The sequence below is a fragment of the Carassius auratus genome, chromosome 31 (assembly GCF_003368295.1).
Source record: "Carassius auratus strain Wakin chromosome 31, ASM336829v1, whole genome shotgun sequence".
Lineage (NCBI taxonomy): Eukaryota > Metazoa > Chordata > Actinopteri > Cypriniformes > Cyprinidae > Carassius > Carassius auratus.
In genome coordinates, this window is record NC_039273.1 from 9,150,756 (window position 1) to 9,165,208 (window position 14,453).

The 14,453-nt window shown below is 36.5% G+C and overlaps 1 protein-coding gene across 6 annotated transcripts in view; it reads right to left on the reverse strand.

Annotated features, from left to right (window-relative positions):
• LOC113050482 (forkhead box protein P1-B-like) overlaps window positions 1–14,453 on the reverse strand; it is a 122,023-nt gene that overhangs the window by 53,399 nt on the left and 54,171 nt on the right. For all 6 annotated transcript variants that reach the window (XM_026213466.1, XM_026213467.1, XM_026213465.1 and 3 more), the window contains one exon: window positions 6,186–6,281. In XM_026213466.1, coding sequence (XP_026069251.1) covers window positions 6,186–6,281 — 96 coding nt within the window. The remainder of the gene's footprint in view (window positions 1–6,185; window positions 6,282–14,453) is intronic.

Here is a 14,453-nt window from a genome sequence, read left to right on the forward strand (position 1 = left end):
AGCTGTTAGTGTTTTGGAGTTCAAATATGACCTATATACATATATCAATAAACTCCCAACAGGACGAATGAATCAGTCATAGCAACATGGACCACACATCTGTATACCACGGTGGAAAATGGATGAAAAGATGGAAAGAATTGAGGGACGAGAGGAGAAAGGGAGGAGACAAGAAGAAGGGGTGGTTGACGGCTTCGGGGTAGAAAAGAAACATGACTGAATTGAAAAGGTCTCAAAAATGGCACTGTAGCTTTAAGGCTCGGAGCTCGGAGTTGATGCGACAGCGATCTGATGGTTGGACGTTACTCACTGGCTGGGCCAGACGGTCTGGAAAAAAGCGTGATGACCTCATCCTGACAGCATCATCCAAACCTGTTTCTCATCTACACGTTACACATAATGCATTCTTACAATATGAGTAGAAAAACAAACGGCTGAAGAGAACAGGAATGATACGTGGATACAGCTGCAGATGAAGGAATGAGAAATACGCAGACAGTTTTCCCTCGGAGCGAAAAAAAAAGCAGCAAAAACAATTATGAACTTAAAAGACAATTATGTCATCATTTACTCACCATCATGCTGCCAAACCCATATGACTTTCTGCTGTCAGACACAAAAAGTCAATTTTTGTATAATATCTTGGCTTCTATTTAGTGAAAGTTAAAATTGACTTGTTTATCAAATAAATGTTTAAAAAAAATACACAAAAAAAATACAAAAATCACAACCTTTTCAACAGCGATATTAATAAGAAATGTTTCTTGAGCACCAAATCAGCATATTAGAATGATTTCTGAAGACTGGAGTAATGGGTGATGAAAATTCAGATTTGCCATTACAGGAATTATTATTATTTTTTAACGTGTCAAAATAGAAAACAGTTATTTTAATAGCAATAATAGTAATGTCTTTATTATGTATATTAGGTGCGTTTACATGGACACTTTTGCTTCCATCGGAATGAATTCATTCTGATTGACGAATCCGAACGTAGTGTTTACATGAACGCTGAATAAAGTGATCGGGTTGATGTGCACGTTTACATGTCACTTTTGATGCGCACACTGCATTAATATACAGAGTTTCCCGCTGCTGTTGTATACTGTTTTAAAAAGCACATGTGATATTTATCTATTTCTGGTCCTAATTAGGCAACGACCAGCACATGAACTGTTGTGCTGCTTAACGTTACTGGTGGGATGTGGTCCTGTTCCACTTCACATATGCTGAGTGAAAGGGGAGTTTTATAATGACAGGACACTTATTTATGACACTTTATTCACCAGGAAGAACAGCTCGTTCCGCGCGTCATACGTCACTACGCTATTTCTAAGTCGCTGCGCATGTGCAGTACTTTCCAGTTTTGGTTTTCAATCCGATCAAGTGTTTACATGTCCTCTCGCTCGGAAGGAATAAACCACCCCTTACAATCCGATCAAAATTTTAGTCGGATCTGGCCAATTCAATCCGACTGACGTGTTTACATGTGACTTTTTTATTCTGATTGTGCTTCTAGTCCTATTACGATCGGATTAGTACTGTCCATGTAAACGCAGCTATTGTCACCTCCAGAGCAGAGCAGGGGATGACAGAGACTCCTTGTCTCACGGTGAGTTGCTCGTGGCTGGGATGGCTCTACGCTGTGCTGGGTTTGTCTGTAAGAGAGGTTGGAAGCTCTGGCCGAGCTCCAGCGAGCCCCAGCACACCACACCGCTAATGAGTTACAGATTGTTGCACTGTGGTATACATGTGTCAGGACAATGCCATGGGTCTCCACCAAAAAAAAAAAAAAAAAAAACTATAGTCCAAAAAAAGACTGGAGAGAAAAAAAAACTGCAGAAAAGATAGGGGATATTGGTGAAGGAAAGCCAAAGCCTGACGTCTGCACTGTTTCATGTAGCACTCTATGAAGACGAGGAATTGCACTCTGTCTGTCTGTCTGTGTGTGTGTGTGTGTGTGTGTGTGTGTGTGTGTGGAGGGGAAAGTCGGGGGGTCGGGTTGGGAGGGGGGTGGTTTGCGGGCCCTTCATCGTTTGTTAAAGTGAGAGGACATTATCGCTTGACCTCCACTTGCCCTCCCAGCGACTGCATATGATCATGAAAAAAAGGCAAAGAGAAACAGGAGAAAAACATCTCCGCTGATTACTTCCTGTGACATCATCAAAACACTGAAAATAAAAAGAAGACATTTTTGACTACTGAGGACTGAGCGAATGAGTTTTGTTCGCCACAGAGGACATTAACAAGGGAAAATGCTTCTTTAGTCGCTAGTTTTTTAGTGTAGGAGTGGAATTCTGTGATCAAGGTCAAATATTAATTTGCCAAAAGTTAGTTAAATAAAAAATACGTTAATATGTAAAGAAATAAATATTTCTAACCATTTTTTTTGTCTGGGTTATTATTAATTTTCTATCTATCTATAGAGATCACTCATTCCCACACCTTTTGACTTGAGATGTTTTAAAATCATTTAATAATTTTTTTTTCTTATTCTCACAACAAGCGCCTTCACAAAGAAGCTAAAGCTTCTCCATCAATTTTCTTTTTTTTTTTGTACAGCAACAAACTCCTCCAGATGATTCGCACATGTTTGGAAGACACCAGTTTGTTTCCACCAAAAATCTGCGAATCTCAACAAGCGTCAAACAACCTGTCTTTTCAGGCTGCCTATTGACACCACGTTTGTTTTGCCATAGCTTCTTGACAGCTCAAGCGTGAACGGCAAAAGTTTACGCTCAAGCGGCCTTTAACGGCAAAAGTTCACAAGTGCATGAGGACAGGCATGACATTTACACTCTACAATGATCAACTAAACCATAACGTGTCTAGGGGTATTAAGACAATGGGCCACAATCTTGTCAAAATAACACTGTCAACCCAGCTGCACGTCAAAGTAATCCTCCATAGGTGGCAGCTCCCTACCCATCATCTAGTGGCAACACACAGTTAAGCACACCTGCTTTCACAGCATTGCTGCAAATAATCCTCACTCTTTTTTCAATCTTCTTCATTTTCTCTCATTCCATGGAGAGGGTGGACTATCAAGGAAGGTCCGCAAGTGTTGTTCCTAATTACCTATTTCTCCACTCCTGATCCTGTGGTGGGCATAATTAGTTACCTGGGGCTGCAATCCAATTTGAAGTGATGACAAGAAAGCGATCCATGAAAAAGTAATAAGTTAAATCCAATTTCAGACTGCCTCTAATTAAATGCACATGGAACTAATGACTCAAGCCCTACCATTTCAGTGATAACCGTAATTAGCAAGGAGGGAGTTGCACTCTCTCGATCTCTCTCTCTCGTTCTCTGCTGTAGGTGTAAAGTGGTAAAAAGCCATGGACTCTGTTAATTACACATGTCATTTTGTTGGTGATTTACTTGTGCTTTTCTGACCAGCCGAGTGTGTTTAGCCTCTGCTCCGGTCTGTCATATGCTTATTGTGTTCCATGTTGTGTGTCATATTAATAAAGATTGACAAAATGGTCAGTAGTCTATAAAAAAAAAGCATAATACACTAGGTACTATATCCCACAATGCACTGTGCTCAACAAAAAAACTCTGCTGCACCATGAAGAGACATAAAAATGCAAAATTGCGACAGGCCTAGTGGAGCGGTTGCCCCCACCCCTGATTACAAAAAAGAAAGGTAAAATATAAAAATACATTTTTTTAAACTGATTCATAACAAAGCATACTGTAGGCTATATGTCTGAAATGATCGTTCCTACATACTGATTCAAGTTTTTTTTTTTTTTTTTTAAACAGTAGACAGTATACAGCACAAAGTTGTATGCAGTATGGGTGAAAGACAAAAACACACATGCTTTCTTTTCACTGGTGTGAGTGACAGGTTGGCTATACTCTCTGTATACATTAATAAATTAGAATTTATTAATGGCCTGGTCTGCTCCTCCTCTACGTACTTACAGTCTGGATAGTGGAATCTGTTGGCCACTGACCCCTCATCCTGATGAGTGAAGCTGTTTAGCTCGATCCTTTTGGCTTTATCTCACTTTCTAACAAATTCACACAGAATCTAAAGGTCACAAGCATGTATTCCCTTGTGGCTTATCTCCAGTGATATCTACACAATCCAACTTCTTTTACACTGCATGACATGATACTGATATGCCACAACATATGGTTGTATGATAAAAAAAAAAAAAAAATAATAAAAAAAAAAAACTAAGTACATTTTTTTTCTGACAAACTTTGAGATTGCATTTTAAAATGCTATTTATTTAAAGCTTAATGTTTGTAGGGTTGAACAATTTGGTCAAGTTGTTGCAACTATATATCAAAATGACTTTAAAATAATAATAATAATAGTAATAATAATGTTTTTAATTGTATTAAATGCATTTAATAATAATAATAAACAATAATAATAATAATAATAATAAAACAACTATAAGAAGAAGAAGAAGAAGAAAAAGGAGAAGATAAGAAGAAGGAGAAGAAATGAGACTGCAGATGCTCTGAGACACTGAAAACACTGGATCATTAACTTCTCATGTGTTAGAGAACACAGTTCCACACTTCGATTAATATTGCAGCCCTACCACAACACCTAAAAAAAAAAAAAAAAAAAAAAAACTTCATTTTATGAGGATGAAGATTTGTTAGGTTGTACAAAACCTGTGTCATGTTACCAGGGTGTTACTACAGTATGTGAGTGCTAGGGTGTTTTAGTTTAGCTAAAATTCCCTATGATATTCAGATCCCTCCTTCAATGGATGTATGTTTTTAATGTATGCGTGTATAATGTATGTTTTTCCATGTATCTGTCAGGATGAAAATCCAATGCTACAAAACTAACAACTCAAATGCTATACAATTTGCGGTTCCACTTATGTTCATTCATTAGCAAGTACCACTAAAAATACAGTCATTACACGCACAAACAGGCTCGCTCAAAGCAGGGATGTGCGTTAATGAACAAATATGCCCCTTGGTCTCCAGCGATTCCGCCATGAAACAAACAGCATCCACCTTGCTCAAACAGAGATAAGGATCTGAGCGAGAATGATCTCAAATAAACGTAAATATTGCATCAGACACGGCTAGCTGCTCTCTTTTAAAGGGGCGCGGATGGGGAAATGAAAAGGGCCGGATTTGCTTTGCATCACAAAGGGTAGGCAAATAGAAAGCCTGGAGGATTAGACAGGAGGCTTGGCTGCTCCCGGGCGCCCCCTTTAACTGCTGCTGACAGAATTACGGTAAGTGTGAAATCAGACAGAATATAAAGAGAGAGAGAGAGAGAGAGAGGTCCTCATACTTACTGTACTTCTATTCGATAAGCTAATGTTGTTTGCTCTTCACACTTGCACACACTCTTGATGTGCTAAAACTGACAGGATTTCATTGAGCGTGATTTGTTAGATTACTGTGAGTGATGAAAGAGCACTACGCTAACGTGCTGCCAAATCTTCAGCCCTGCCTGCATTAGTTTCCTGTTTGTCAAGCTTTGACAGGTACATGTTGTACCACCAACCGTCCGTATGAATGTAAACAAATAATGTCTGATCACCCATATAAACACACACTCATACACACACAAATATATTTATGTCAGCACCAGTACTGTTCAACAGGCAAAGATGAAAAATAGATCTCTCCTAGATTAAATGAGAAACAAATGGAGCTATTTGTTTGTTTAGTGATCTTAAAGTTGGTATGAAATGAAAATGAACCCTATCTATTTTCTAAATGCATCTAATTGTTAACAATTTATCCATGCATATGTTTTATTTGAATTTTTTTGTCCTTGAAATGTTTCATCAAAGACCTCTTCCTCCACTTTTGAGTGCAACATCTACAGTACATCTCAAAATCCAGTTAACAATCGATGCATAGAACCAAGTCCAAACCCTGCATTTTTTTTCTTGGCACATTCAGATGTTACAATATGGAAGAAAAGATCAATGCAACTTTAATGTCTCAAAGATTATATGAACTCCAACATTTTTCCCAAAATGAAATCATCATAGCATTACAACATTATGTTCATTTCAGTTTTCTCATTTGCTTCTGTTGTATTTCTCATTAGGAAATTAAGAAGAAGCATCTGAGACAGTTGAGGTTTCTACTAAAACATTCTGCGAACTCCATTTAGTCTCCTGAGCTATCTAAAAGCAACATTTGAAGAACATCTGATCTTGACGTGTGCACACATACAGTACCTGTGGTGGAGGTTTCTTGTCATTGTTTTTTGGGGACTTGTGGGCACTGCTTTGCTGTTGATGTTGGAGAAGGATCTGTCGTGCAACTTGTAAGGCCTGGGTGAGAAAAAAAGACAGGAAAAAACAATGTGAGAAAACAAAAGTTCACGAACAAAACTTTCAGTATTGTTATGTTTTTGTGTTGGGGAATGACACTCCTTTGAGAATGACCCTACTGCTTTTTGGCGTCAAATATGTGTTCCGAATGATGCAATTTCTAACAGCTGGGCAAGATACTGTTTTCCCTCCCTGGTCGTTTTAAACAAATGTACAGCTTAATTTGGTTGCATGCAATGATTATTCGCCAAAACAAACAAGTAGGTGAAAATAAGGTGATAGGAAGCGGTTATGAAAAACAGTTACCACAGACAGTTAACAAAATATTTTTGATGAATACAGTAGCTTACAGTTACAGGGAACAGAGAAGACACAAGAATATGTTCATAACAGAATAATAGCATACTGCATACTACTGTATATATGTTACGATCGTGAACTTTCTGTTCCTTTTGTGTTTCCCGTTTCCCGATTTTGGTCATGTCCCGTTCCTCGTTTTGTTAATTGACTGATCCACACCTGTTCTCCATTCCCCTGATAACTTTCCTTGTGTTTAAATACCCTCCTGGTCCGCGATTAAATATGTTATGTACCTGATGTTATGTCCTGAAGTTCTGATGATTGAAGATTTGTGTTGGATGTACCCTCTTCTCCCGTGATAATTAAAATACTCTTTTTATTTATATCCTCCTCGTGCATTGTATATACACTCCATAATACATTTGTAACAATATACTGTATAGTGTATACTTCTTTCATTTGAAGAAACTTAACAGTTCACATTATGCATTAAACATCTGCTCCTGTACGTTACATGTTTAATTTAGCAAATTGGGTTTAATTATCAGCTCAGAAAAAAAAAAAAAAAAACTTATTTTGTTTTGTTATATAAAGTTGAATTTGCAAACATCAGTTGCCAAAACAAACCAATTTAAAAGAAACATGTAACAAAACAAAATCTCTGTAAATGATGCACCTGCTTAGGCAAAAATCTGCTAATAAATGTTTTATTTATAAATAATAAATTAAATCTAAATGTATTAGTAATATATCATGCTATAAAATACATTAATATAATAATTAAGTATTAATATTTCAATTAAAACATATTTAAATTTGTGTCTCTTGGGTATTAATCGAATAATAAAAAAATTAAAAAAGACAACTTAAAGTGTAGCTGATATTGCTTCTGGTTCATTTATCACATTGGAAATAAAAGGTCATGAAAAGTGCATTGCATTGTGGGACACAGTACCCAGCACAGTATACTCTGTTGCATACTGTAAGTTTAGACAGCTGTATTAGATGATCTGGCTATACTATCCATACCAATTATGTTAATAATACAGTGCATTTTCATACTACAAAGAGAGAGTAATATGGCAGTGTGGTATGCGGAGAGCAACCCCTCTCTTTCTTGCTATGGTTTATCTGTTTGTCTCTCTCCCCCTCCCTCCCCCATTCATAAAGCAAATAAAAAGTTTATTAGTCTTCAAAATATCTGTAAAAGGACACAGTCCTCTGAGTGGAAAACAGAATACAGTGCAGTCACATGTTTACTGGCTGGACTACTCCCTCCCCCCGCCATAAATAATCAGACATGCCATCCAGAGCAAACAAAAGCAACAGCGGTACTGGGAAAAAAGAAAAAAGTTCTCCAGTCGAGCAAAAAAAGGCACCAATACCAAGAAAAGCAAGCAGCATGTTCCCATAGAACAGCAGGAGCAGACTCACACCTACACCAGAGAACCATCTGAGTAAATAACCCGCTTCATTCTTTCCACGCTCATCACACCAAACTCCCACAATTCAACAAACAGTCGCAGGAACATCTAAAACCCTTGGGCTTCTCGGTGGGTGGAGTTCAGACTCTATGATATGATATAAGTGACTTCTTATTAGCAACCTGATGCTAGAAAGTGTTCGAGAAAGTGTAAAAAACACGTAGATTTGCACTGAATGTGATGAATTATATATATATATATATATATATATATATATATGTGTGTGCGTGTGTGTGTGTGTGTGTTTATTTATTTATTTATTTTTTGATGAATAGGATGGGTCTGTATTAGAGAGTAAAGGGTTACTGTCTGGTCCTGCTCTCCAAGAACTCAATAAAGAAGCTGTGGAGATGAGAACTGAGGCACTGAGACAAGCCAGCTGTTTGTGTGTGTGTGTGTGTGTGTGTGTGACCTTCTCATGCACTGAAGTTGTGGGATGACATCATGAGGCAGGAATATAATAACAGGCTACAGAGGGGCCACTTCAGTGCTGTCTGACACTGACCGTCATCATTATGGTATGGACAAACAGAAATTATACCACACTATATTACATACAATACAACTTATATATTAACATATATTGACCACAGAAGTAAAAGGGTTATTTTTCCTTTGAAGTTTTGAGATATCTTGCAAAAATACTTTATTATTCAGCATTTTTCTCTTGTTTCCAAGTAAACGCAAACAAAAAGTATATGAAGATCCGATAACGCTTGACAATAAGGTTTCATTTGTTAACATTAGTTAACGAACTAATGATGAAAAAAACATTTTATATATTATATTTATATTATATTTTATTAGTCTTAGATCATATATTTATTTCAGCATTAACTCATACTAATGCTAATATGAAGTAACAATAAAAAGTTTATTTTTTATTTTTATTAACTAACATTTAAAAAGATTAATAAATACTGTAGCAAATGTTTTGGTAATTTTTCATGTTAACTAATTGGACTTCAAGTAAAGTTATACTGAAGATCCGTAAATTAGATGAATTTACTTCTGAAACAGTGTATAGTGAATAGTTAACAATGAATACTGTGAAATATTATGGAATTTTCAGAGAATATAACTTTTAATTTTAAATAAACCACAGGTAGTAACACTTTAGTTTAGGGACCAATTCTCATAATTAACAAGTTGTTTATTTCCATGCATATTACTAACATATTGGCTGCTTAACTAAACTCAACAACTACCTTACTAACTATAAGCAGCAAACTAGGAATCTATAGAGGTAAAAGTTTTAGGTAAAAGTCAGTTAAGAGTGACAACTAGTCCCAAACTAGTGTGACCCCACTGGCAAATAGCTTTGTTTTTTTTTTTCTTGTTTTCAACTATTTGAAAATCTGGAATCTGAGGGTTCAAAAGAATCTAAATACTGAGGAAAATCTCCTTTGAAACTGTCCAAATTAATTCATAGAAATGAATATTACTAATCAAAAATTAAGTTATGATATATTTTTGCAAAACCTCTTCATGGGACATGATCTTTACTTAATATCCAAATTATTTTTGGCATAAAAGAAAAATCCATTATTTTGACCCATACAATGTTTTTTGGCTATTGCAAAAAATAAACTCCAGCGACTTAAGACACATGTATGTGACACGTCAAGCACAGGATTGGGCACCATTACTCATTTCTCATGCAAAGGGGGCGTTTCATGAAGAATGCAGGAGCAGCAAAAAAAAAAAAAAAAAAAAAAATGATAGAAAAGAAAGAAAAATGTGTAGATTAATTGTAGTAACAGAGAAAGAGTAAAAACTAAAATATGATTTTTAAAAGTGGATCTAAAAAACAACAACAACAAAAAAAAAAACACACGCAAACAATGGATAAAATACCAGTGGCTCCTCTGCCCTCCAACATCTTTGTAGTAATATCACAGGGGAAAAAATACTTCACTACCTCTTCATCAAATAAATAACTGAGTGATATTTCCATGCTGACCTGAGGCCCCCTAAGTATGAAAGGGACAGTCCCCAAGTCTCTCTCTCATCAAACCACCATTGTCATGCTCTCCCCCTCCCACACACTGACCGACCAGGCGCCCTCACGCAGCTGAAAAATATATTTATAGGAGCCTAATTAAATATACACGAGAATATGACACTAAAGTCTTTCAGTGCCATGAATGGACAGAAACTCTACATTTAATGTGAGTGGCAGAAATGTGAAAAACAGGGACAGGTGGATATATCAAGTGAAAATTTGTGTTCATGTATTTTTTTTAAGCAAAAATTTTGAAAAGTTCAGTATGGAAAAAACATTAAGTTGATAATATATATATTTTTTTATTTAAAATAATTTTATATTAATATTTAATAGAATGCTCATTATGAATGCATTTAACTGTTTACACAGACACACACACTTATATTTTACATCAATTTTATGCCCCATAGCTCGACATTGCATACATACTGATATAAAAGTATAAAATATAATTATATATTTTTAAAAGTACATATTTATGTATTTATACAAGTAAATAATTTCATTGTGATTTAAATAAATGCATTTCACATATAAAGTGTCTATAAAACACTTAAATGATTATATTACTTAATGTTTTCGATCCATAAAGCAAACCAGTGGAAACAAGATTTCAGTCTAAGTTGTGTCAAATCTTGGTAACACTTTAGAATAAGGTTCCATTAGTTAATGTTAGTTAACTACTTTCGTTAACATGAACTAAGCAAGAACAATCCTTCTACAGCATTTATAAGTCTTAGTTCATGTTAATTCCAACATTTACTAATGCATTATTTAAATCAAAAGTTGTGCTTGTTAACATTAGTTAATGCACTGTGAATAAGCATGAACTAACAATGAATAACTGTATTTTCATTAACTAACATTAACAAAGATGAATAAATACAGTAATAAAAGTATTATTCATTGTTTGTTCATGTTAATTAATACATTAACTAACATTAACTAATGGAACCTTATTCTAAAGTGTTACCCAAATCTTTAATCAATTCTTTAAAAAAATAAATAATAATAATCTTATGCCAAGAAACCAGGTGTATATTTGACTAATTTATGCATTTCCTTTCAGGTGCTCTTTCTCAGCATTCTACAGATTCCCATGTGACCAAAGAGAAAGTGTGTTGAAATGAGTCAAACTTCCTTTAGAACCTGTAATACTTTGCTACGACTCGTCCTCTCACCCTCAGGTCTGGTGGTTATGCCAGACAGAAGGTCAAACACGCTCCATATGATAAAGATTACTGTACGAGCACATTAACACTGCATGCGCTTTGTTTACACAGAAACTTTAACGACAGAAAAATACTTGCTGTGCTCTGAGCCAGTGCGGGAACAAGGATATTTGAGTCAACAGGATGTGATATTGAGACACTCTAAGATGAGGACATGAAGTACAAAGAGCTGCTTTCAGTTGTTAATTGCGTCAGAAAGGCTGTCAACAAACAAACCAGATGATCAGGAGATACGGAGGTCTAAAAAAAACAACATTAGGCTACGCTAACCGCGAGACAGCTTCCTGTCAAAAACGCTTTCAGGAGAACATCTTATATCAAATATGACTTCACAAACGTGGCTTAATAAAAAATTTTGTGTTGTTAATGCAGCTAGCTAAAAGATACGTCTTCTTTAAATATGTCGGGGAAAAAAGGCAATTAAAGAAAAAAGAGCAGCGCAGGGATGATTCAAAGATTCGTCGGGATCAAAACTAATGAGAAGAGAGAGGACTTGGCACCATTTCCGAGGTGAGCACAGGCCCCGGGTGAAGGAATTATTTGTTGTTTAACAAGCTAGCGACTGGCGGAGGGTTAGCGTCGCACTAAAGCGACCCATTGTGAGCTGTCACTGTGATGTTTCCCTGCACACACACATGCACAAACAGCCCCCTTGCGCTCCCCCTTTCCAACTCTTTGCCTGGAATTCATCTTCTTTTGATCTGGCATTCAAAGGTAGCAGGGGTTTGATAGACGCACTAGGCTAAAAGCAGCTCCAGACACAAGCACGATAAACTGCCAGACGATGACAGGCCAGGCATCTGAAGGCGCGTTTAAAGTGAGGAGAACAACGTGCTGTCTGGGCGCTACAATAGCGAATCAAGAGACGTATTAGGTGGAACTGAACGGATACAAAAATGGTTCAAAGACAGATAATGCCAACAGATGACTGAGCTGCTGAAGGAGCACAAACGTGCCTCGCTATGGGCAACGCTTGATGCTAATCAGCCAAAATACATATTGATGATAGTGGATAGGACAAAAGAAAACACGTTCATTAAAATCACTTAATGCAAAAGAAAAGGTCAGCGGTGGCTGTCTGGTCCTTTTAATTCTATCGCCATAACACTGCTTGAAAGTGACTAATGCGACTCGTTGAGCGCTGGACATCTGATGTCTTGTGAGTCCTTCATTAAAATTCCTTGTTAGAAGTATTTGAAGCCATGGCTCCGCCGACGCACACATAAACACAAACGATAACCCCTCCAGGTGTTTGTGATTAGAAAACAACCCTTGAGAACCCAACAAGGCCCCCTGTGTAATCGCTGACAGTGACAACAATATTTTTTTCTGGTTGTCCTCCCCTACTCTCACAGCACCGTTCTGCATCTGCATCTGTTTCTGGGATGCAATCAAATTTAGCATATAATATCTAAACCAGTACTCATGTACAAGGAACACATTCCAGTGATACCGAAAGGACATGTGTGTCTTTATGCGTCACTTGCACATATGGATTATTTACAGGCTTTAGGGGTTCCTGCTGTATGAGCCCTGCTTCACTTCTCACACAAATCCCAATATGTGGATTCACTTTACCCTGAAAGAAATGGAAAAGGATAAATTAAGATCTTGCATCTCATTGACAGTTTAAATAGGAGAGGCTGGGACTACTCACATGTGGAAGTTGCCACAAGGATTAATAGGATTATATATCGATATAATTATGCAAAAATATATACAAAATTCTATAAATAAAATTGTCATCTCTAGCAGTGTTTTACTGTATGCTAGAACAACAACAACAAAAAAACCTCCAAACTTACACAAAGTAACAATTTGTCATATGTTAGAAAAAATCTAATGATAATAAAAAATCTCTATAAAAAAATAAATAAATTACATTTGTTCACATTTATGCTATTTTACAAATTGCTTTATTTTTCATAATTTTAATAGTGTTGAAATGCAGTTGCAAAAAGCTTTTTAAAGGCAGGTTCCTCCCCAAGTAGTAGCAACATGACCTGCTAAATAGAAAAGTCAACGTTTTCAATGAAGTGTTGCATTTTTCCTATTCAGATTTATACAAAATCACAAAAAAATTCAGAAAAAGTCAGCATATTTCATCTTGGATTGGTAACACCAGCAGAATTGTGAAAATTTAATAGCAAAGTGTATGAGTGAGACAGAAACTACCTTTCTCAGATAGTTTCATTGCCTATCTTTAGAGCAGTGGCCACCAACGTGATGCCCGTGGGCACCTGGTAGCCCACATGGAGTCTATGAGTCGCCCGACAAGCATATTCAATAAATAGCCTAAATTACCGTGGGGCAATAAATGACATCATATAGAGACATCATATTATATGATAAAAAATTTTTTGTTAATATTGATGATAAGCTCTGGACATTTTCACTTGTTATGGATTAATCTAACATCCTATTACAGAAATATGTGTTACAGCAACCAGTCAGTAACATTAGCATATCGCTAATAAGTCAGCATGTTCTGTGTGTCTGTGTGAAAGCATGGAGTAGTTTCATCTGATGCACAAACTCAAACACACTCGACTCGCAGTGTTTTCAGCGTCTGCGTCTCAATATATGAGGACATGAACACACGCACTTCATCTTCAGAGCTGCTCTGAGAGTCACTTTCACCAGCTTTATACAGTTTCATTTGAGAAATAATACCATCAAATACACGCTCAAACTAAAACTGAAAGACCTTCACAACAGTTTAACTAGAAGTGATATGGTATTGTAAGTAGCCAATGAGACTGTTATATCCCTTCAGGGAGCCCTCACTCACAAAAAGATGAGATTAGCAAAATAACAAATATTATTTTAAATAAAATTACTTGTTAAATGCTGGTGAAAAAATATAGTGTAGACCAGTGAAATAAAAAATGGGAAGAGACAGTAAATGTTGGACAGATGTAAAGACAATAGCTCATGTTAACCTCTGAGGTTCTGGTTTTGTGTGCATCTGAAGGGATACCTGACGATGAGAAATGAGATGGTGCTTATTTGTGCAGGGTCTTCTAAAGCAGCTCCTCTATCTGTCATCCCATTCACCATCATGCCCTCATCATGACAGCGAAAGACCTTGAATGTGAAATGGCTCAGATTAATCTAGCCTTTAATTGGTGGGAGATGTGCGTACAGG